Here is a 25,216-nt window from a genome sequence, read left to right as displayed (position 1 = left end):
GCGCGGACAACGCGGCCACTGGAGCCAACCTTATTAGCGGGCGCGCCAGTGTCATTCCTAAAAGCCAGCGTATAGTGCATACGAGCATGTCCTGTTGTCGACGCGTAAAATACTTTCGCGGGGAGGCAAATATCCCCTTCCTCCTGGAGCGGCGCGAAAAGGGAAGGATCCGACCGCGATACCATCAACGAGCCCGGCCGGTTTTCCTCTCAGCCGGCCGCTATCAAATTACCGATTTCCGGTCGATAGAGGAGGAACGGCGAGTGACGAAGGCGAGACGCTGCTGCCCGGGGGCTCGGCTGCTGCTGCAACGAGGACCGCTGTGCGTCTCCGAGCGTCTCGAACAATGCGCCCCTCCTTATCCCGTTCTCGGGAGAAAAGGGTTGTTGATTCTGTCTTTGGTTTCCCGTAATGTCCTGTCCTCCTCGCACTCTCTTTGCGAAGTATCAAGAGAATAAGGGCGCGGACTAGACAGGATTTAAGCCACTTTGGCTTAATCCCTAATCTGCATTTTCCTTTCGTTGCGACACGCGAGAGCGCATCCTCCCTCCTCTCAGACAAGTTAGAGGGGAGTGTATTGGCGGTACAAACGGAAGAGAACGGAAAACCAGGATCAGAGGGTGGGTGACGCACTGTACAAATCGAAATCGGCTTGCAAAGCTCTTGAAGGGAATGCTTTGTTTCTGGAGGGATAGTGGTGTGCAGGACGACGCGAAATTTTCTGTCACTTACAAAGCCCCTTTTCAAAGAGGGGACCGAAGAGATTGAAGGGTCATTGGGAAGTCACGAATGGAAAATTGAATCTGAGTGCAGTTGTTCTTTTTCTGCTCTGTTGCATATGAATGTGCAAGCTCCGAATCTCTAACCGCTGCGCTTAACAACTCGTTTATATTGTCGTTTATGTAAACGCATATTTTGCCGATCTCGCTCGGTCCCACCGGGGGATGTCCATGAAACCGGTTCTTGAGCGAAGAATTGAAAACAGCCCCACTCTCTACTTTCGTCGCAGCGTTCTTAAGCGTTTTTGTGGCAATTCATCCGAGTATGAGTCAATTATGCCTAATATTCTGGCCCGCAAAGTGGCATTGCGCTTTGTTTGACAGGTAATTAGCCTATCCCATTTTAGGGACTAAATTCATGAATGCCATTCCTAACCCATCAACTTATATTGGAAGCTTGTGATCGCGGAAAACAGCTTTGACAATTGTTGTAATCGACCTTTCTAAAGAAATTGCTGTAAATGGCTTGCTGTACGGCTAAAAAGACTTGCTGTACGGTGAATCTGCACCACTGCTCGTTGCATGCAATAATGTCAAATAGTTTTCTATTTCCTTAATAATTTACTTTCGCTCGCGTAGGTGTGCTCTCTATAACCTAAACTTGCTAATATATGTTGCATATTTTCATTATTTAGAGTCACGCAGGCGCTGTCTCGTTTCCGTATTACGAACAAAGCTTTTTAAAAGCACGTGAATTTGTATTTGTGTATAGATTATTCACATATTTTGTTCGGACATGAATGTACGAACTTTAAATCAATAATATTTTCACACCGACTGTTTTACAGAGTCAATCCCCTTTTAAGTATGGTTCGTTAGCACATATTGTCCACGTCAAAATAAAGTAATTCCCGGAGTCTTGCAAGTCATCACGCTGCTATCTTATGACGACGACGTTACATTGCAGCTCGAGCTACAAGGGGTTTCAGGCGACGCGTTCCACACCCTGCTCGACTACATGTACTCCGGAAAACTCCACCTGACGTGCCAGAATATTGGGAAGCTCTACGTTACAGCCAGCATTCTCAAGATAGCCAGGATCAAGAAGAAATGCGCTAAGGTAAGCTCGGTGGCAAGATATAACTTCGGCTCACCCTCCTGATTTATAACACGGCATGATCTTTTTGTTTCTGGTAGCTTTCTTATCAAATCTCTCACATCTATCTCTTCGCGCTGTGCTTTGCTTCGATCTTCGCAGAACAACAACAAAAAAAAAGTGGAGCCTAAAATCGACCGCGAATAAATTATAAAGACAGCATACATACAGCAAACCCTCGTAATAACGATGTCCTCGGCACGTGAAGCTGACTTGGTTATAGGCGGTAATTCGTTAAAGGCTGAGACGATTTGCTTTCTTTGCACTGCAGTTGTGAGCGTGAAAAGTTTCGATTAAACCGAGCGCTCGAATAAGGCGATTTTGTTTACTGTACAACAGTTTACTGTACATGTTCCATTTGAAAGAAGTAGCCGTCTGTGACTCGCTAAACCGCGTTCACGTCTCGAAGGGAGAGTTTTCACCTAAAGAGGGTCACTACTATTGACAGATTCCGATTTCTCACTACACAGAGTCAGAAGGGAAATTATGAGAGAGTAACGAAAATCATAACCAGTGCGTGAACTCCGTGAAAGCAGCATGACCAAACAGAACCAGAGGTACCGCTACAACCGCGCAATCATGTTTAGTGGCTGTAGCTTTTGTCAGCGCACTCCAATCACGCAAAATATAACACAAATCATAGTGCCTGTGACGTCATAGGGGTAGTGCGGCAAAGTGTCTAGTGACTCGCCGCTCTTTTGTCTGTTTTCCTTATTAGCTTAATTGATTGAAGTTTGAGTTAAAATTAGCGTGTTTATATTCTGACGTGAGATGCTGTCGAATGATCTCATCTATAAAGCGTAAAATTATGCTAATGTTATGTTCAGACTACCGACGTAACAGCCATATCGTGCGCTATGGACGTATGGCCATATCGTGCGTATGGACCGAGCTGCGTCTCACACAGCTCGGTTGGCTGAGACGACAAATGACGTCATTATTTAAATATATTACGACAGTTGCGGCAACAGTCTGAACCCGTCGTTACAATGCGAGAACTGCTAGTATGCTTGCTCTTGTTTTTGTTTTACGTGTTCCAAGGCCTCGGCGAAAAGTGTACACGTTTTAAATAGCATAGCCGCTGTAACCGTTAGTCTATATTTTAGTACACGGTTTGTGCGCCGAATCTATACCAAATTTGCACCATATACAGGACTTTTTCAAACCTGCGAGACGCTTACTCTTGCAATCCCGAGCAAGCGATAGTGCATGTCGCACTTTTGCGTCTTTTTTCACCTACGAAGGCAGCGAACTGGTCACTCAATTGCACGCCACTGCACCTGCACGCAGCGTGCGTGTAGTCGAGTGGCCACATTTCCCCAACCACGTCTTCACAATCCACTTATTTTTATACCCTATTAGAATTTATCCAGTATTAGTTGTGTCTGGGCAGCAGTCATTATCATCAGCTTAAAGAATATGTTGTCTAGTGACCGCGAACAAGCGCTTATCAACCGATTCTTACGGTAAGGCATGCGTTGCACAAAGAGTACTTTGCTTGACAGAAATGTTGGAAGCAAAACAACATACACAAGCCGAACGCAAAATGTAAGCAACAATTTTTTTAGTTCGAGAAATCATTTTTATCATGGCCTGAATATTTAATGCATTAGCGCAAAAAAGGTAGCGTTGAATATGTAATCTGCAATATTTGCGCGAATTTGCATTTAAGAAAGCCAACGCAATCCTCTGGTGTATTGTGGCGAAAAACTAACGTAGATTAAAACGCAAAGGAAGCTCTGTAGACCAGGGTGCCTTGGATACAAATGTCAACAACAGTCAACATTGATTTCTCATTCTATTCTTACATTGAAGGGAGCTTGAATATCGGGCTCTGCCAACCTGGTTGGTTTAGGGTCAAGCCGTTTGGCGCTGACTCGTTAAATAGACTTGACGTGCACTCCGCAAAGGTAATTGCCATTACAGCATTTGTCGTGCTTTCATTTGCTAAATTTGCTCATCAAACTCTAAGTTCACACCTAACGAATATTTCCCAAGCTCATTTTTTTTTAGACAAAAGAAACCAACGGCGTCTCCGTGTTGCAGCCATATTGCAACATATTGCTCCAAGTTGCCGCGTCTCCGTGTTACATGGAGCACGCCAACCGCGTGATTGTCGTCCCCTTGCTTGCCTATAGCCTTCGCCTTTCCCACGCAGGTGCTGACGAAGTCGCCGTACGACCCCAAGCACGCCGTGTACGTGTACGTGACAGCGCGCAAGTACGGCCTCATTTCGGTCTGCAAGAGGGCGCTGAAGCTGCTCCACCACCGGCTCGAAGAGACCGTCACCTGCAAGCCGTTCCTGGACCTGGACGTCAACCAGGTCTGCGAGGTGCTCTCGGGAAACTCCGTCGGCGCCAGAAGGTGAGTCTGGTCCACTGCGGAAGTCTAGCTGGCGCTGAAGTTTCCTCTGATTATGTTATGAACCTCATGGGAATGCGCGGCAGGCGAGAGTACGTTGAGGCCCATCTGAGTGAAGTTTGCGAGCACCGTTTTATTGAAGGGCCTTTTTATCGCGTAGACTACTGAATTTTCATTGAAAAATGTATTTTCACGCTGAGTGTGCAAGATCAATTAGAGCGGCGACTATATATAGTAAAAGAAGCTTTCCTTGGAACCAAGAGTCAATTTGTATTACCACTTCTGTTGCGGAAAAAAGCAAGCAAGATATTTCGATCCAAGCACAATGTTGTCTGACCGGACACCTCAACTAACGTTGACGCATCATCTGCTTCCTTCAGCGAGATGGTGATCTTCCTTGCGGCGCTGCACTGGCTGAACCACAACTACCTGGAGAACGAGCCGTACGTGCTGAAGGTGCTGCAGTGCGTGCGCTTCTCCACCATGGGCATCGAGGAGCTGCTCTGCTGCCTGCACCCGCCGCTGCTGCCCGGAATCATGGAGGTGCACGAGGTGCGCTCCCACGTCCTCTCCGCGCTCTGGTGAGTAGAGAGCAATGGGGGACTGAGTAGGACGTCGTTATTAATGCGTGTACAGTAAACCCCCGTTATATCGAAGTCCCCAGTACGGAAATCTGACTTCGTTCTAAGCGGTACTTCGATGTAAGCGGAGATAGTTTGCCCCCGATGCGCTGCAGTATGTACCCCGAAGCGCTTCGAATAAAGCGATTTCCTTACAGTGGCGGGTTTGCCGTACTTATAAAAATAGAGCCTAAAGGCACCCGTCATTTACCCGTGACTTTCCTTTCTGGGTTCCCCGCTCGATGCGCAGCCACATAAGCTTCAAGACTTGATCGAAAAGCGATGCAACTTGTGAAGCGCCAGTATATACACAAGCCATCGGCGTTGCAAGGCTAGGCTTGCCTGTCAACACAGCATGTATCTTCGCTTTCGCTAACAGGTGAAAACCAAACCGCACGCGCTTAGCACTCACAGTATTTAGTTGCCGGCTAGACTCAGTTTAGTAAACGCAGCAGATTTGCTAGGAACGTTTAATCAATGACTGAGTAAAAAAACGCGGATAAATGTAATTTGGTGTGTGGGCGCGAGAACAGCGTGGGCTATCAAAATATAAAGAAAAATGTGCGATTGGTTGTTTTATTGTGGCTGCGTTGTAGGGATCCATATTAAGGTGCCGCCTAATCAGAAAAGGCGGTCTTAATTAAAGTTGGTCGATACTTTCATCGGGAGATTAGAAGGCCTATAGCAAGTTTTATAAGACAGAAATTAATGTTTGAATATTTAATTAATAATACTGTGGTTAAACAGGAACAATTTACTTGAGCTGGGTAGTCGCTTAGGTCTTATCTTGGTAACAAGAAAAAACACATCCAAACGTCCGCTTTTTTGGTCAGGACGTAATTTTTATATATTTTTTTAATTTCTGAGCATCACTTCCAAGTAAATATGTTATTATTGGTTACATAAACATGTTTACAGACACAACAATGAATACAAATATTACGTTCTCTATGAAGCGATTAACTTTTTCTAATATGTGATCCAAAAACAGTGGAGTACTCCACCGGTAATGCATTTCATACCACCACATCCTTCTAAAGACGTGTTACAGGCATGCCAACATCTGCTACGTTTGTGCACAAAATTTTATAGCCCGCAAGCACCTGCGCAGTTACTAATGGCCAGCTTTCTCAGACCTAAGTGGCGGCTTGCATTAACGTCCAGCTACAAAGTCGCGGCCATGTACAACCAGCAACACTTGTTCCCGATGCCTCAAGTCAAGCCCCGCTACTTCAAGCTCGACGGACCAGTCACCCTGTGGGTAAGCGGCCTCTTGTTGACAAGGTGGAAACGAGAAACGTGTACAGCATGCACAGACGAGGACCGCTTTGGGAAAGGTTGCACGCAACAAATAGCACGTTATTTGTTTGTGTTCTACTCGACATCGTCCCCGTTTCGCCGCGCAGCACTTCTAAAATGTCTCTAGAGTTTCGCTCAAGTTTTGATGTTAAATATTCGCAAACGTATGCGCCAGATTGGTGCACGGTATAGACCGGCTCTTCATCAGCGATGATATTGAGGCCACATGCAAGGCTAGTCTCACGAAAAGCAGATACAATGTAGGGGGATCGGGAGTGTATGACCAGGGAATGAGGAAGGGTTTTGTGTGAGAGCTGTTGGTTGGCAGGGCATGGGTAGGGCACTGGCCTCGCCGACTCCTCCTTGCCTTCCTTTTAGCTTTGAATCCGCGATGTCTTAACGTGCAAACCACCCATGGCCTTGCTCCTGGCATAAATCTGGGATCCTCAAGGCAGATAATTAAGTGATGACATGTCCGACAAAATATGTTTCTGATCCATAATGTGCGCGACCGGGACAAAGGACAACTTGGTGGTGCTGCGCAATGTTCTGACGTGCACCAAGTGCCCCTAAAACGCTAAGCTAAGACAGAAGAAGCAGTTGCATGGACGAAGTGGGCACAGTTCCGTTCACTCCGCACGTCCTACCTTCTGCGGCTTGTTCTTGCGAATGCTTGCTTCCTGCTTCTACTAATCTTTCAAAACTCATAAACGCGACTTCGCCAGCTTCGGCACTCAGCTCGATTTTTATTCTTAAGATATGAGCGAAAATAATGCGTGGCTAAAGCACACCTCCGACCTGCTTGGCAGTCATCACTTTGAGAAGTTTTTTTTATTATTACGTCGGGATAAACTTCAACACAAACATCTAATTTCTTTCTTTCGGCGACGAACAGACATTTTATTTTCCCGTAGTCAACGAACGTACGGAAATCATTTTTTTTCTTCGAGCAATCTGAAAACTAACAGACAGACAGACAGACAGGAAAGCTGTCGGAAGTGCAGAGCAGTGATCCTCCACAATGGGCTGTGGCGCCGCTATCCGCTCACTGCTATCACCCATCACGCTCTTCGCCATTTTGTCTCACTCCTCTCTTGATGAACTGAACGGAAGTTTGTCCAATGCAATTCAAATTTCCCGCCTTCGCAGTGTTCGCGCACCCCCCGCATGGAGCAACGGGAGCGCCAGTTTGTCTTGCGGGAGTTCTGTTCTTTTTGTGCTTGCTTTTCATCCCGCACGTGCCGGCTCCTTACTGCGGAGTTTGGAACGCGTCGTTTTTGGCAGCCACTTTTTTCGCTTACTATCGTAAAAGCCATCCCAACGGGCATTCCTAACTAAGTGGACGCGGGGGCTAGACCGGTCATATACACAAATTTTGCCTCAAATGTGTCTACAGTTTTTTTTTTCTCTAGAAAACGTGGAGGAGTATGACAAGCGCCAGCGGTTCAGGAGTTTCAAACGGTTATGACTATATAAACCGGTTGTTCTTCGAAGCCTCTGTTTGGGACTGTAACGCCGTAACGCCGCGGGGTTCTACTTGGGTCCGTTATCTCACTGCACCGCCTGATTCCGGCAGTGGCTAGAAATTGTGACAGCGAACGAACTACGACAAGGCGGACCCTTAAAGTGCTCTGCACTTAAAATTGTGAGAGAGGCCCGAAGCGCAAATTCAGTGTACTCTGCATCTCGTGGGCTGCTTCACCGCAACGCGCCTCAGTGACCAATAGTTGCGATAAAAAGTGCGAGGTAAGCCGTTCACGTTGTCCAAAATATAGTTTAATTGCAAAACAGGATACCCGTTTGGACGTATGAAAAACGGCTTGCTTGTAACGAATGCAGCCGCGCCGAAACACATCTCACAAGTGACCGATTAAGGTGCACTGCGGCGAAGCAGAGCCGCGACATTTTTGGGGCTGTAGCTGTGCGAGCGCCTGTGCGACGTGGCGCGCGTGCTCGACGGCAATGGGACATGATGCAACAGCTCGTAAGGCAATGCAACGGAAATTGCAAGGCAGGACCTACCGTGGCTGAGAACTAGTCTGAGGTTGCAAGACGGGGGCGTGGGGCGAGAAAGTGATTTACTCTTGTTCTCTTTCCTTTCGTGTCTTGTCAGTTAAGGACTCATATTTATTCTTTTCTGCTTAGTAATGGTGGCCTTTGCAACGATGTATTCCTTTACTGAGAAGGGATATCTTTCTTGCTTTGCTTCCAAACCACGATCCCAGCGTTAAAAAAGACGGCGCGAATTTTTTTTCTAAATGTACCTTTCTGTAAGGTTGAGCCTTTAAATCCCAGGCAAGCATAAATAATAAAATTTTAAGCCGTGCAAATCCTTATGTCACGAATTTGTGAATTTCCAGCCAGTGCACATAATCGGCACGTCTTTGGCTCTTTGTAAATCAAGGCATCGAACGAAACCGAGCGTAAACCTGGGCCCACCGTCATAACCACTTGTTGTTCTTGCCTTCTCTGTTTCAAATTCAGTCTGTGTTTTGTCAACAAGAGCGTACAAAAGGATAAAAAGCCGGAAGTTCAGGAGCAAGATCGGTTCCACCATAGACGCCATTATAGCAGTCAGAAATATTTTATTATACAACCCTATGCTAAGACGTAACCTCCATTTAGACGTTTTGCCGGCCACCGAATGGCAATGGCCCTGACATCTGGCGTTTCGGGGCATATCATTAAAATCTTGGGTGGCAGTACAAATAAAACATTCCTTAATATAGTCGTAGTTATATGCCTCTTAATATTAATTGTTACTGAACAAACAATTTGTACACGACTCAGGTGAACTTTGTAGAAGTGACAAGATCCAAAATACTTCGAAGCCCTATCTAATCATTTTTTTCCGGTTCGTGTTTCATGCGCGTGGTCCAAGTTGTGAGTTTGTTCGGCAAATTTCTGCCATTTTTCACGAGAGAAGCCACCCTCGTCGCTGATTTAGCAGCGTCGGTTGTTGCAGCACGATCGGTTGTCAAACGGCTGACGTACAATGCATTTCAAGCACGTTTTTTTTTTTCTAATGTAGCAGTTACTGAACTGAGAAACTGCTAACAGTAATTATCAAATGGCGGACAAGACTTGGCCCAAACCATTGTGACGTTATCGGGGTAGTTCCCGAAGCGTCCAGAGAGGGCGCTCGGTGTTATCTTTATTTGAGTTTTACAAACTAGCAAAGTCTTTACATGTCCTCCAAACAAAACGCTGCATAAGCTTAACTGCGTGCTGCGACCGTAATTAGGGTACCGAAAATTTTGCTTCATTGTCCCATCGGGCTGCCGAAAAGATTTCCAGCTGAGAGCAAGTTCTCATCAGTTTTTGTTTTGTTTTGTTTCGTTTTGTTTTGTTTCGTTTTGTTTTGTTTCGTTTTGTTTTGTTTTGTTTTCGCACCGCAGGACATGAGCATGTTCAGTGGTACTAGGACGCCGAGCGGGGCACTGCCACCGTCCAGCAACCACCACCTCAAGTACATGAACGACGTCAGTTCCAACATACTTCGCAAAGCCCCGACGCTCCCGAAACAGGCAAGCGCACCCTGGTGGGCTAACACGGTCGCAAACCTCTGTCACGTCTCTCGACTCCTGAAAGCTGATAAACGGGCTGTCTCGAACCCTTCCCCCCCCCCCCCCCCCCCCCCCCCCCCTTCCTTTCATTTTCATTTTTCTTACTACTTTCGCGGACACTGTAATGAAGCTGTATAAATAGAGGGCCGCACCCAACCGTACAGGGCTCAATTCCATGGGCGTGTCACGTTGACGGTGCGGGGCCGTCCGATTTTCTTTTCATTCGCTTCGTGCTCTAAAAGCACTCGTATTTCTCATTTTAATTTGACGGCGCCGAGGCGTTCCAAGTGTACCTTTGAGCTCCAGGTAATTACAAGAGACGGGTCTACAGCTCAGTCGGACTTGTCCGTGCGGTTCCGTTGCTCCTGGTGACAGCCACACACAAAGGGAACGAGATTCCAATTAGTCTCCGAAGCTAAATATTTGCGCAATCTCATTATTACCCAGTTTAGATACCACTGCTCCTAACTGGACAAATTTAGAAGCAGGATTCTTCGAGCGTGATTACTTTTCGCTTGCGTGTGTGCGTGTGTGCGTGCGCGTGAGGTTGCGTTAAAACTTTTGTAAAAGTTCTTAACGGCCCTTTTTATACCCTTGTATTTTAAAGTCCCTTCTAAAATCCGTTCTTACATCACCCCCAAACCCACAATCCTACTCACAGCGTAAAATATAAAATTTCCCGAAGCAGATGGTGGGGTATAGTTGCCAGAAGAATCGTTGTATTCCGAAGTCGCGATGCGGATAAGCGAAATTTGTCAGAATTGGAGCCTCCACAGCACGCCGTAACCTTGTTTGAAGCGGAAAAAACCATCATTTCTCAGCTTCGAAGCTTTTCAGATTTAATAACCGGCAATTTATACCGTTAAAGGCACACTGCATACAGGTTTTGTTGCATACAGGCACCAGCATACAGTTGAAAAGAAGTTAGACTTCCGTGCGAACACATTCGCGGTGTAGCCAGGCTTGCATCACATTCTGTAACAAAAATTCCCATAAGTCTATTAATTTTTTTTTGTTCAATCTTGTTTACTTCGCGGGGTTATGCAACTTTTGCGCACCAACTTCTGGCAGACCTATACGCACCTCCTTAATTAAACTCCCCCTAATATAACCCGCCTCCAAACTCCTACAGTCAATAGGTGTTGCTCTTGTCTTCACCACACCGCTCGTGGACCTTACCTCTAGCTTCCGCGATTTTCGCTCCTTCGTGTCACAATAACTTGTTCGTGATCCATGACCCGCCACCCTTAAAGGGCCCCGTCTAGGCGCCTTCCAAATGCTTGACCTTGCAGTAACCACATAAAAACCGCGTCCCACAGGCTCTTATCGCTGGTAGTGCGTCCATATACAGCGGGAGTGTGATGCGCTGTCACGTCTTTTAAGTATTTTCTAAAAAAACTTTAACTCAAACCAAAAAGGTTAATTCTTGATTGAAAGAACAAAGCTACACGCTTGACGGGCACTACTGCAACTTCAGTTCCAGGCCCAGCGGCCGCCGATGCTGCACGGCGACCCGCTGGCGGACTATCTGCTGCGCAACCGCGCCGAGATCCCGCTGTCGGTGTGGAGCGAGGAGCCGTACGAGAGCCTCGGCTCCTTGGCGGCCGGCCACGCCCGAGACGTGCGCTCGCCCGTGCTGCTCGCCGTCGGCGGATTCAACCCGGACGCACCCGGCGAGACGGCCGTCGGTGTGCCTTCTTATTGTTTACCATACCGCTTCCCAAACATGAAATCAAGTGTTCATTCTAGGCATTTAAATAACGACGCATGCTTAACTGTACAGTGAAAAACGATGCTTCCTTGGCATGCTCCGCGCTTTCTTTCGCCGTGTTACCTAGGTGCAAACTTCTAGTGTCGTAAGTGTTGTTACCCTCAGCAATACGCTTTGCGGCAAAGCCGAATTTCTCGCCAAAGCTCTATATTTTTTAACCTGGTAAAGATATTTTGGAAAAATTTCATGGTGTCAATTACCTCTGAAACGACTACGTCATTGTACCGAGTTTCGTTTACTTATCATAATTAGTCAGCTCGCCGTAAAGGTGTAAGCAATTCGAAATTCCCCTCTGCTGTCAATCGTGCGCTTGCATGGTGGGCGTATGGTTACAGAAAACGTCTGGAGCTCGTGTTCTACCGGAACTAAATAGAAACAAATTATGTGGCATGTGACTGCTCCCACGACTACATAACAGTGGGAAGTTTTATGTCAGCATATATAATGGATCAGTCGCAGTATTAATTAAACACAAATTAAGCCGACGCTCCCGAGTGAATAGTGCAGCGCCATGCACAAAGCCGCCGTGGAACGAACAGCCCCGTGTTCTTCTGCTGGAATAAAACTGTAGTTTTTTTGTTTTTTTTTCAGCCTTCGATAAGCTAATTGACTGAGAAATATACCAATCCGCAAATTAGAAGCAGCCGTGTTTTCTTTCACGCACTCGTTTGTACTTCGCCCCAGTCAAAACACCCGTAAACGAAGTGTAATTCGGAAGTATAGCAATCGTGTAACTTGCAATTCACAGTGCATTTCTCACTCGTTTCTCAACCATTTTTATTGCTATTTTAACCGCTCCTCTGGCCAGATATTTGGTCCGAGGTCAGTGTTACTGAATTTTATTTTCTCGCGTTGAAGGTTATTGCCTTTGTCACTACGAATCCCAACACTGCGAGGGTTGCTTTGATACTGACGCTTTTTAACACGCGTTTAATAAATTTAACATCTGTTTGCCAATTTTACTCGAATTACAAGAACACCGTCTGCGGCGAATCATGTGCAGTAAATTAGTATACAGGCACACCGGCATAAGAGGGAATACGTGAAAATGGTCAATGCCTACAATTGCGCTTTCCTTTCAACACTAGGAAACGGGAAAGTTCAGCGCCAAATAACTACCATTTATGTGACACTTTTCCTTCACGTTACATTTTTAGCGCATGCCTGTTTTCCGTATCGCAGCGCCTACTTGCCCAACTATTCCCTTCCAGGCACCAAGATTCTCCGGTACCACATTGAGAAAAACACGTGGGAGAAGTTCGACACCTTCCCGATGCCTCGGCACCACCACTGCGCCGTCCTACACGGAGACAAACTTTACATCACAGGTAACCTCAAAAAATGACAGCATTATTTTGTTTTAAAAAAACGCCGTCGACTGCATAAAATCTGAAAATTACCCGCCTGGCAAAGAAAGCGAAAGGGCATTGATAGCATGGAGAGCGGAGAAGCTAGGTGTATATATAGAAACACAACAAAACCAATTGCATCAAGCGCTGACTGACACCAAATTTCGGGGCGAAGTCAAAATTAGCGTCAAAGCGGCGTCAGTCCCAGTAATCATCAAAGAAATCTTTGCTTTAACATGACGTGGAATCCGACTTTCACTGTTGACTGCTAACCCAGCTTACTACAAACTACAAACTTATGCTGACGGGCCTTTTGAAGTGCAAATCTCAGTCGGTATAAAGATACTGAATGCGATCGCTGAAACTCGTAATCATGCTCAAATCAGCTTTCTGACCTCTATTTCTATGTAACAAACTGTATGCAGCTGCTCTCTTGGTGGCTCTTAAACCTGGGGTACAGCTAGTGCTGTAAAACTGATCAAAGTGTCATATCTTCACATTTCAAGCGGAAAAAATCCAACGGTGCGTGTGCCACTGCTGCTGGCGCGGCCATTTTTCGCAGGCGGCTACGACAACTACCAGTCGGCACGCTCGACGCTCGAGCCGACCAGCATGTGCTTCTCGTACGACCTGGCCAAGAGGCTGTGGCAGCCACTGCCCAACATGACTCGCAGCCGCGCCTACCACGCCGCGGCCTGCATCGATGGCACGCTTATCGTCATTGGCGGCCGCAGCACCAACGGAGAGTGAGTGACCGCCGCGTCCGTCCGTTCTTTTGTCCACTGTACACTGTATCGTGCTCTTCTCACACGCGCTAGGCAGAAATAAAACGCTAGCGAAAAGCATATATATATATATATATATATATATATATATATATATATATATATATATATATATATATATATACAGTATAGCCCACTTATAGCGAACCCGGTTTTAACGATATAGCGGCTATAACGAACAAATCTTCGTTTCCCGTTACCATTGGTATACATAGATTTTCTGTCCAGATATAGCGAAAAGCGGATATAACGAAGTTATTTCGGTTTCCCGTTGTGTTCGTTATAAGCGGGCTCGCCTGTATATATATATATATATATATATATATATATATATATATATATATATATATATATATATATATATATATATACACATAGCGGCCCGATTAAAATTTGCCCGAATGCTTCAAGAACAGGATGCCGTTCTTGAGCAGCGTCGATAGGACTGAGTGGCCACACCCCGAGCGCCTGTATGCTTATACACTGTGCCGGACCGCCACTTTGAGAGGCACTTCCATTCGACATCTCCTTGCTAGCGTCTGCAACGGGCTCATGGTTCCCTTCGGATGCCTACCTGATCCATGACTCATAGTGTCATTTAAATGCCCAACCATTTGCATTGCATATTGCGCTCAACTGGCGTTGCGGCTCTTCTTATTTTTTTAAAGGGTAGGTTGTTAAGCTGTGAAAGTGGTAGTGAAGTAACTACAATTGCACCCGGTTCCTGCACACTGCATGCCACAGTTTCACTGTGCGTGGGCCCTGAAACCATATAATTTAAGCCCGGAATGCGCAGTCATGCAAGCAACAGCGATTGAATGCGCCGATCTGCACGACTCCATCACGAAGCCATCGTTGTTCCATCAATTCCTTGAAAAAAATGTGGTTGATGCCTGTTCCATGATCGGTAAAACACGAAAGTGAAATGTGCCTTCACAGGAGCTTTTATTGCGCATCCATATGAACTTGAACATCGCTATTTATATTACGTCGGTATGGCACCGTTAGAAGCATCAACGTTAGACCTGGTTATGAAGTTTGCGACCCTGAACCCCAACAATAAGGATCAAGTACGCATCCACCCGAGAGCAACCTTCATCGCCGTCAGCACTCCCGATGAAGATCGAGCCAAGAAATACACCAGTATTTCTTACCTGGAGCTCAACGGGCAACTACGCAATGGCAACGCATGCTTCCGCCCGGGTGAATATCGCACTCGGCGTGATCTTCTATGCCCCCAGCATTGTTGCCAGGTCCTCGGAAAGAAAGGTCGCCAGGAAATTGCCGAAAGTAGCCAAAAAAGTCGCAACCTTAAAGTTAATGTTTGAAAAGGAGCCGGAAAAGGCGCCATTTCTAGCAAGACGATGCTAGTGAGTAGACTGATTACCTTCGCGGAAAAATGCAAAAGCTCCGAGGAGAAAACCGTATTATGTTCGTTAGCTGCGGTCCGTGAGAGCGACGGTGGTTGACTACTGTCTACAAAAAAGCTAAAATATGCAGGTATAGGTAAAGCATTCAAAGGATATTAATGGCTTAGAACGGGCGTTTGCTGCACACCATGTTTTACCACTTTCGCTGCCTCTTTCCATTCCCGTACCTATTACACATCGTCATACACGCTTTCCACCACTCTGTATGACACCTCAAGCTCCTGTAAACTACTGAAGCATTACACATAACGCAAATGGCGTTGCTTGAAGGCTTTGACGCTATTCGTACGACTAAGGTGCAGGATATCAAAAAGAGCAAGGCAAATTTCGATTTGTGCCAGTAAGCAGCCCTGTACGGTGGTGTGTTTGAGGTATCTTTTTTTACCTGAACTGGTGCAGATTAGAGCAGTGTCGTGCAGACCAGTGCTATCAGCTATAGTAAAAAATAAACATATGCTGCACTAAGGCTTGCACAAGTGCATCCAGTGCAAGTAAAAAAATTCAGGAAAGCTTGCACTCACGCGCAAGACTTGAGTGGTGGAGCCGCTGTAGGTGAGCATTGCCGGACACATATATAGTAAAGTTTCAGTATCATTGTCTATTTGCATATTTGCGGCGCTGGTAATCATCGTCATATGCATCGAAGAAATCGTCGTCTTCTTCGCGGCGAGTGGTGGATGCAAAGTCATCCTCAGCATTGTAGACTGCCACCAGCTCTTCGTCGTCGACTCGAGGCAGTGGTGGCGGCATCTGCAGGTCGTCTCGGGAAGGAGTGGCACACTCGTAGCCATGTCTCCAATTACAGTCAAACCCGTTTATAGCGAACTGCAATATGCACCGCGATTAGTTCTATATATCCAATAGTTCGATATAGCTGAACCCGCCTATAAGAGCTTATTGTTACGAGTTCGTAATCCGCGGGAGCCCACCGCCCCCTCCCCAACTCCGCCATCCGAGTATGCAGAAACGAACACAGTACAGTAGTCATTACCAGACCAAAATAATCCATTAATTGCAAGTATCACTGCTACTTTCCGCCTTAACTGCCCACGTTGCAAAAAAAACGGTGATTTTTGTTTTCACTTTCGTTTTGGCGGCTTCAACTAGCATAGCATTCTCTACACGAAACATTCTTTGCACCAGTTCGAGTCCGTGTCCTCAAAAATCTAAGAAGCATTGGCGGAGCACATCGACTGCCGAAAGCGCTTCATTATAAGCGTCGGACACATTTCACTGGCGACATCATCGGCAACGTTGGCGAGCTCTTCCCACAGTTCACCGATGCTGCTGTCTTGGTCCGCACTCACTGACTGGGCGGGTTCCGTCGCGAGTCACAGTTCCGGAAAGTATTGGGCGTCACGTCGCTCCGTGCGAGGCGCAATTTCTCAGTGGCCTTTGCTCCGTGGTCGCGGCCAATCCACATCTCAATCGCCGCTCCGAGATCATGCATTTCGGCGGCCATTCTAGGCGCCCAGAGTTCGATATATCGGATGTGAACTTCGTTATAAGGAATATGTTTACCATGTATTTCCGTAACTGAAATATTTTTGTTCGATATATAGCATAATTCGCTCTATCCGGGTTTGTTATAGCCGGGTTTGACTGTATCTATTATGCTACTAGAAAATGCAGCGGCCGCGGTGACCTCTCCCAAGCAGGGTGTCTTTTTAGCTTTAGCATTAGCGGTGGAGTTTTTGCTCTTTTTTTTTTTTTGCATGCGCGGTAGCGCTTGACGACAGCGCTGGAGCTTGTTTGTGTTTGTTTGTTTGTTTTTTGTTTGTTTGTTTGTTTGTTTGTTTGTTTGTTTGTTTGTTTGTTTGTTTGTTTGTTTGTTTGTTTGTTTGTTTGTTTGTTTGTTTGTTTGTTTGTTTGTTTGTTTGTTTGTTTGTTAAAGCCATGCCGAAGACTCAGCGGTCACCGCGAGGCACGCGCTCCCGAGCACTCGGCGTTTTCTTGGTATTTTTTCCTGCAACGGCGATCTTATGGTCAGTAACGACAGCTCCGCTGTTAAAAAGGACGCTACTTGCGCTACATACGCGCTACGTACTACATGCGTGCGTCTTCCTGTCCGTCGTCATACGCCGCACTATTCACTCCCTTAAAGGAACTGCATACATATTACATACCAAGTCAGCGATATACTAAGGAATCTACGTGTTGTGTAAAGAAGCTGAACGGACATTCCTTTGTAGAGCACCGAAATCGCGCGTCTAGGCTTCGCTGTCCCAAAACTAGCCTACCAGTATCGCTGGCTGAACAAACCCCTTCCAGGATCCTGGCGTCAGTGGAAGCGATGTGCCTGGAAGAGCGCCGTTGGCAGGAACTTCCCTGCCGGCTATGCCGACCACGCATGGCGGCTGGGAGCGCTGTGATGGGTGGACGTCTCTGGATAGCCGGAGGCCTCACTGACTCGCGAGCAGGACTTGTGGTCATATCGGACGTCGACTGCTTTGACCCACGGACTTACGAGTAAGCGCGACATGTGTGTGTGCGTCTGGGTGTGTGTGCGTGTGTTCGCGCGTTTTCTCTGGCTCTCCATAACACATGTGCACATACGCCATCGTAGGGTTAATAATGTATCTACTTGCGCACGAGCCGTTTCGCCTCTTCTACATGATCCCTGTTCAGCATCTTGGACGTACTATAGACAAAGAAATTGAAAGTCGTTTCACTACGGCGAATGTGAGTAGAGGCACTCCAGCGCAGGGAGCACCGCTTGATTATGTTTGGTTATGTTGTGTTTTCTTTTTAATGCGTAAGCATTGTCTGGCAACACCACATGAAAATACGCCTGTCACACAAGTCTCACGGTCATTATTCACGGTCATTATGCCCCATGGCCTTCATAGTTAAAGGGACACTGAAGTGAATTTGTCAAGCTCCCGTTTTTGCTTGCACTGCGTAGACTGGCTCAAATTAGAACACTTTTCATCGTTTATTCGGTTGGCAAATCGGTAATTATTTTACAAAGCGCGAAAGAAAAAAAACTACAATGCGCGGTTTGCGGCGGCCGCACCAACTAAGGCTGTGACGTTGGGAGGATGGGGCACCGTGATTGGACGATACCCAAGGTTAGCAATCAAACAAGTTTCGGTTTCGGTTTCGGTTCTGTAAAACAACATGCTTGACATCCGATGGCGTCGTTGCATGGGCATTCTCAATATCACAGTAATCGTAGTACCGCGCTTCTGCCATGTTGTCGGCTGTAAAATGCATAAGATAAGCCTAGCAGGACGGCTTGGAATCGTAGCATTCACTAGCTGAGGCCTACGCAGTGCATGAACGCCCTCCGCGTCCCCGCAGACGTTCAAATGCATGCGCTTTTCCCCCATATTTGGAGCTTGCCTTACTCATGCCTGTATCGTAAAAAGCGTGTTCGCACTAGGCCAAGGGACTGTTGATTCTGGCCTGTGCCCACTGCCCCCAAGCAGTCGGTGCTTATGGCAACAGCACGCCAACGAGAACTCGCTAGCGCGCCAGTGCCAGCCTGCGCGAGTTCTGTGAACTAGTTCGTGGAGCAATGAACGTTGCGGCCCAAAAAAAGGTGAACTCAGTATAGAAAACATCGGCGAAAAACGAAAAAGTTAGCTTATAAAAAAAAAAAAAACAACGCACCCGCGGGGATTCGAACTTGTGACTGGCACAAGACTTCCAAAGGCATACCTAGCGCTCCAGACACTAGGCTACGGGCGGGCGGTGTTGACAACGTAAAATATAAGGTATATATTGTATAACCAGTTTACACTTTTATTTAGTTTTAGCAGCTTAGGTGACTATTTGTTGTATTGCGCTCGTGCAGTAAGCGTCCCCCGAGTTTCCACAATAGCTCACGTCTAGCAATTGCATTTCGTAGACGGAAAAGCGTTCGCAGATGCGTAGTCGTGCTGCTGACCGCTCTGCTTGTTCGCCCAGCGCAAAAAAGTGCTTCCCGCACTCTAGGTTTACGCTGTGCGGTAAAAAATATCAGTTGATTTTATTTCCTTAGTACCTATATTGACTTCGCTGACTCTTCTCCCCCTTCAAGAGGCCTTATATTTTCCTACTGGCGTACCAGTCAGCGAAGCGTCGCATGTGCGCTTGTGCAGCGCTTGTGTGAAGCGACCTTGACCTGGAACTAGATACAGTGCACGAACTAACGGAGTAAAGAAAGGCACATTATTCCCTTCCCAAACGTGTTGTGGCTTAGTTTCAACTGATCGAGCGAATTGCGACGACCCGTCGGTGGCCGGCGGACTAAACGCTGGGCCGACTGACTCGGTCGCGGAAGGTCGGCGAGCCGTGCAGTAGCGCAGCCAATTGTCAGCTCCTCTCCTGCTGACGTCACACAAAAACGCCACAGAAAATGGGCGAGAGTGCAGAGAGGAGGACAGCATTTTCTAATTGATTTTTCTACCAAACAAATTTGCGTAAACGCGCTCAGAGTGGTCGAAACGTTGCCTAGGGGCTCCGGACTACAATTTGCGCTCGTAATCCCGCATTGTTTACAAATCACTTCAGTGTCCCTTTAACCGATTTAGTTACCCTAACGGTGTCTTTCCAGCAGTACATTTGTGTACACTAGTGAGGCCTACTTTAAGGGGCTTAATTTATAGGGTAGGATATATGGAGACGGGTTCTTGTGAGGGCATTTAAAGGGACCCTGCAACACTTTTTTCAACTTTTTTTGAAATCTTAAATGTTTGCAGAACGTAGTCACCAAACACACTCAATACTTAGATTATGGGGTCGCAGAGTACCTCAGCCAAAAATTGCTGCTCTATGCTCATCAGATAACTTGGAAACTCGCTCAAAAAATTTTTCTCTTTCCCAGTCTTGATGTTCTTCGATGGCCCGAATTACGTCACTGAGGCCATGTAGTGGCTGTTGGCCGGTTTTCCTTCAGTTGCAGCAATGAACGCTTTCCGACAGCAACTTTAAAAATAAAGCCACAAAACAAAGCAGAAAGGGAAGGCATATCTCGTACGACGAGCAAATCACGCAGTGCCGCGGCGTGCTGGCGATAACTGTAGCTTTCGTAGTGCTTCCAGACGTGAAGGAAAGAGCGAAAGCGTTTATCGAAAATTTGCAGGGCCCCTTTATTAAAAAGGCCGAGAGCCTTCATACGTTGATTTTATAATGTTTGTATTTCCCCTAAAAAAAGTCTTCCCGAATGCCTTTGCGAACAGTAGTGAAGCTGACTTCAAATGGGCTCCGTATCAATAGCGGAGCGATTGGAAAGAACGCTTCCCTCAAAAGAGCGACTGGAAAGGAGGACAGTTCCCGCTGGGTAGTCTCTGACTTCTCAAAAAGGTATTCTAATTAGGTCGAGCTTGGCATCGTTTATGGCGTTGTTCAGCTCGACGAGCGCGATGCTGAGCATCGATACCGGTCCAAGTACTTGCACCGTCCATTCTCTAAAACTATTAAGCGACGTTAAAAGTGATCAAGGCGATACGCTGCGAAAAACACGAGGCGATCAGCCCACGTAACCCGAAACATCGCCAGCTCAAGGACGCCGGTGTGATCCCGGCCGGTTGCCGCTTTTCAGACGGAGTATATGAACGACAACGCCCCCGTGTGTCGAGTCTTCAGCGCCCGCTGAGGATCCTAGGGTGGTAAAAATTAGTCCGGAGCCCTCCACCACGGCGCACCTCCTAGCCCAGGTGCAGCGTCGTCGCGTTAAACCCCCTAAACTTGAATTTGATTTTTTAAAACATGGCTGTATATATACGCTAACCTTGTCTTCACACTGTCACCCTCTGTGTATCCCGTCAAGCTACCGGGCTCGCCATTGGCGCACACAGCTGTCTCTGCGCGTATACCATGCCCGACGCCCCTGGGCGTCGCCTAACAACGCTCTTTCTCGATCGCGCTGCATTCTTGCCCTGTGTGACCTGGCATGACAGGCGTCGCGTACCACGACAAACCGACAGACGTGATCTGAATTGATAAGGCGCTTACTTTTATTGCACTAAACTTCTTGCTGCAACTGCAGCGTAAGCTACCTGATTGTAGCGGAAGTGTCCGTCGCGCACGCGCAACGTGCAGGTTCAACTTCCACGTGAGCTTCCTGCCGACGCCCCGGTGCTTCTTCTCGCTCGTGTCGGTGGGCGACAAGCTGTTCGCCCTGGGCGGCTGCTCGGTGCAGGAGAACGGGCTGGGCAGCCTGGGCGACGTGTGGGCCTGCCAGGACTACTGCTGGGAGAGGAAGGGCACCTTCGACCAGGGATACCACGACGTCAGCACGGTGGCCTACGGTGAGGGGAGGCTGTCGACCACCGCACGCCCAGCGTTCGCGTCGCGCGGCCCGTTAGTGCGCGTACACGCGTCGACCTTTTAATCCAGTCCACAACACGTAGGCTTGGAACCCCATCTTGGGGATTTTTGAAGGCGAAGCGTCAACAACCTCTCCACTGGCGCTCGTACGCAGGGTGTGCAACAGGAGCCTGATCCCGATCCCCGTAGCTTTCGTTCCTCGCGTTATAGGAAGGATCTTGCAGATGTTTGTCTGTCTCCGCCAGGCTTACAACGCATACAACTGTAACCTCTAATCTAAAAAAAATTAGTGGAACATCCAAGACTGAGTGACCATTCACTCCATCTCACTCACGAACGTGAGGCTCGGACCAATGTGCACGCCTTGATCCAGCTTCATAAGCCCACAACACGATGTTTCTAGCACGCACCCCGCACACCATATCAATCGTGCTTTGCATTGTGACCGTCTTAGTGGTCCCGCTTGCTGGCTTAAATTAAGCAGCTGCAGTGGCTGCATATCACACGTTCGTTGTTTACTAGTGTCGCACTTTGTCGCTGTTACCACCATTCCCTCCTTTCCTGTGCCTATTCGGCCCTGCACTCGGTTCACACTCCACTTCACGCTCGCTTCACACTGGCGGCAAAGACTTGTCAGAGCCGTCGTTCCCTGCGCAGCAGGCCGGAAGCTGCACGACGGCAGCGCCGCCACTGATGGCTCGGCTTTACGCCGCCTCTCTCCGCACGCGCCGTGCCATTCTCTGCTCTTCTGTCGCTCTGTGTCCGCGGATCGAAGGCGTAAAATTCAGTCGAAGTGAGCCAACTATTTTTTCCCGAAATAAAAGCACGACTTGGGCGGACGCAGGCGAGAACGTGTACATGATAGGCGGCCTGTCCTCGGACACCAAGGCTGGAATCCGCGCTGTTTCCTGCTACCGCACCAGCACCAACACCTTTCAGCCCAACCTGGCACCGCTGCCCAAGGCTCTGTGCGGAGCGGCGGTCGTGGTTCTTCCGCCGCTGTGCGCTAAGGAGGGGGCCAACGGAGGGGACGGGAAGTGGCCGGCGTCCCGTGAAGGAGGCTCTGACGTCGAGACCGAGCCCACCTGCACCAGAAATCTGGTTCCGAGGTAATCATCACCAGCGGAGACCAACTAGTTTACGTACTTAGGGACCACTATAGCTATGTCTTCGTACTTCAAACTGGCGCTTGCATTGGGTATATATCTCGATTTTGTTATTTGAAGCAAGAATTCGAAGATGAAAATTTTTTCAAAAACCAAAAGATTTTGAAGCGTGGAATGTTTTATTGTATAAAAAAATTGTATATGTATAAAAAATTGTATAGAAAATTGTATAAAAAATTGTATGACGCAGAGCTCGCCTTTTGGCGTGGGACGCGACAGCGTCATCGTGCCCGGCAACAAGGAAGACTGTGTAGTGCTCCCGGAACAAACATACGACAGCGAATCCACCACACGCGTATCAGGAGCGAGCACAGTATGGAACACTATGGGAGTTATGGGACTTTGGCATGCAAATACACCTTTGCGGGCACGTGCAGCCCCTGGCAGAGCCAATTGGAGGCGTAGGACCCGTTTCGCTGCTTTACCCCGGACGCCATCTTGTTCGTTCAATGGGTCATCTAATGTTTTCGCATTTGTATTCTCCCAAGTTGTTTGGCTCCCATATTCCTCGCAGCAGCAGCCAAAGGAGGCCACCGGCGGCCACGGACTCTGGGCGTGGCTCATCGGCCAGTTCCCTGCCCCCTCCGCCCCCTCCGCTGCCCCCCGGCCATGGGGGACCCTGGCTCGCTGTGCGCCGTCTCAGCAGCGAGCACCCGCCGTCGCTTCTCAGCCGGCCCTCCACGCTGTCTCAGAGGGGTGCGGAGCGGCAGGAGCATCCGGGGCCCCGTCCGGCCTTCAAGAGGTCTCCGTTGCAGCTTGACGGGAAATAGGCTCAGAGATGCCGTGTAACTCCTCTGCGCGAAGTCGTCCTGGCGCCTGGTTTGCCATATCTTCCAAACAACGAAGAACATGGAAGAACTGCTGCATGACTTGTAGTGAGCGTCTCTGTCGCAACGCATGCCCGTGAGGTTTTAAGTGAATAAAATGAAAGTACTGCCACACGCGCTCGCTACTTCTTTGTAATGAGACAGTATTATGCGACGGCGTTAAATGCTCCATTACGCGAAAATGCGGTGTCCAGCGTCGGCAGTCCAGGCCGGAAGTGTAAGGTTGTGAGTTCAGTCCTCACCTTCGGCGCGTGGTTGTTCCCACCGTTTTGCGAAAATTCCACTAACTTATATTTTCCCACAAAAAAAAGGTTACTACCTTATTTATGCCCTCCATGGCGTTCTTAATTTTCACTTTCCCTGCTGTCTTCTTCAACCCTAGTTGTCAGAGCGGCGCTGGCTACCACACCCAAACGTAGGATACAATTACATTCACATAAATAGCTGAGAAAGTGAAGGGAGCACACCCTCCTTCGTAGCCTAGTTGGTACGGCATCGGACCCGTATTCGGAATGTCGTGCGTTCGGGTCCCGCCCACGGAGCGTGTTCTCCCCAGTTTCAAACATTGCGGAAAATAAATTTATTTCAACGCGAAAAAATAACTTTCGCGGTGTCTTTTTTGTCATTCTTGACTGCTAGTTTTTTTCTCTCTCTCTCTCTCTCTCTCTCTCTCTCTCTCTCTCTCTCTCTCTCTCTCTCTCTCTCTCTCTCTCTCTCTCTCTCTCTCTCTCTCTCTCTCTCTCTCTAAAACCAGAAGTCTAGAAACTCAAGTAAAGCATGGGAAACTGGGTTGACTTTGAAGCGCCGCACTTAGGCGCCCGCTCCTGCGGTTTGGCTTCGCCGTCGGCCCCGTAGTTACCGAGCGAGCGAAGAGGCTACCGAAGACAGGCGAAATAGAGCGAGCACAAAAACGGAGGAAAGAAAATTACACCATCTTCCCGTAGGGGAACCCTGAGTAGTATGCAAAGCAGCCATGGGGTTGATTCAAGTGCCCGTTAGTTTTCAGTTCGTCGTACTGCGCATGCTCGGCTTGCTGAACGCCTGGTGGTGTGTTACCCTTTAATGGCTCCTGGAGCGACAGTATTACCGGTGTCTTCCTGGGCCGGCCCGAGATGAGCCGAGCATGTGCAGTGGGGGTGTGGACGGTGCCACAACAAGGGAGAGACATAGCCCCGACCATGAGATGCTGGAGCGACAGTGTTGCCGGTGTCTTCCTGGGCCGGCACGAGACGAGCACGCTTCCCCTTAAAGGGCTCCTGAAGCGGCAGTGTTGCCGGTGTCTTCCTGGGCCGGCGGATGGATGGACGACGAACGACGGACGACGGAGCTGAGAGCAAGAGATGCTTTGCATCTAAAAGTACGGCAAAAGTGTGAGGGGGAGGGTGCCGAGGCCGCGCGAGACATGCTCGGCGGTGGCGACGCGCTGCGAGGTAACGCCAGAACAGTGCCTGCCGTTGTGCGTGCGACGATGATGCGATCGCTTCCTGAGACTAAGGAAATGCTGCGTCTGCCGCTGCAGCTAAACGAGCCGCCCGAGCTAGAGTTCATGTTTATAACTCCCCTACAGGAGCTACGCGATATACAGGAACTCTAGCCCGAGCAGAAGCTCAGCACCGCCGATGGCAGAATCCAGAGGTGCGCGCCGCTGAAGCAGCATATGCGCCTTGTAGAGACCGCAACAGAGCGGCGGGAGGGGATATCTACTTGCGTATGCGCTTGTCAGCAATGCTAATCGAAATCTTTGATACGTCTGATTAAGTTGGCGAGCCGTGTGCCGCAAAGTTGGGCCACGGCTTGCTGGTAGTGGCTGCCTACTTCTCGTTAACCGCGCTCACCAAAGAGAGGGAGAGAATAAACGTTTATTTAAATCAACAGGGGGGATTGTGTTGAAGCTTGAAGGAGGCGTCCTCAG

The 25,216-nt window shown here is 48.2% G+C and overlaps 1 protein-coding gene across 1 annotated transcript; it reads left to right on the top strand.

The window, feature by feature from the left end:
• Positions 1–1,737: 1,737 nt before the first annotated feature.
• Positions 1,738–23,402, top strand: LOC144175324 (kelch repeat and BTB domain-containing protein 8-like). Its single transcript, XM_077704404.1, has 12 exons — positions 1,738–1,839; positions 4,034–4,239; positions 4,617–4,817; positions 6,021–6,117; positions 9,554–9,688; positions 11,205–11,409; positions 12,704–12,820; positions 13,404–13,587; positions 17,328–17,525; positions 21,084–21,292; positions 22,156–22,420; positions 22,992–23,402. The coding sequence occupies exons 1-12, from the start codon at positions 1,738–1,740 to the stop codon at positions 23,245–23,247; spliced, it is 2,175 nt and encodes a 724-aa protein (XP_077560530.1). The 3' UTR covers positions 23,248–23,402.
• Positions 23,403–25,216: the final 1,814 nt, after the last annotated feature.

This window comes from Haemaphysalis longicornis, unplaced genomic scaffold (genome assembly GCF_048455015.1).
Source record: "Haemaphysalis longicornis isolate Haplotype H1 unplaced genomic scaffold, Haemaphysalis longicornis Haplotype H1 scaffold_3, whole genome shotgun sequence".
Lineage (NCBI taxonomy): Eukaryota > Metazoa > Arthropoda > Arachnida > Ixodida > Ixodidae > Haemaphysalis > Haemaphysalis longicornis.
This window is presented reverse-complemented; position numbering and strand designations above follow the sequence as displayed.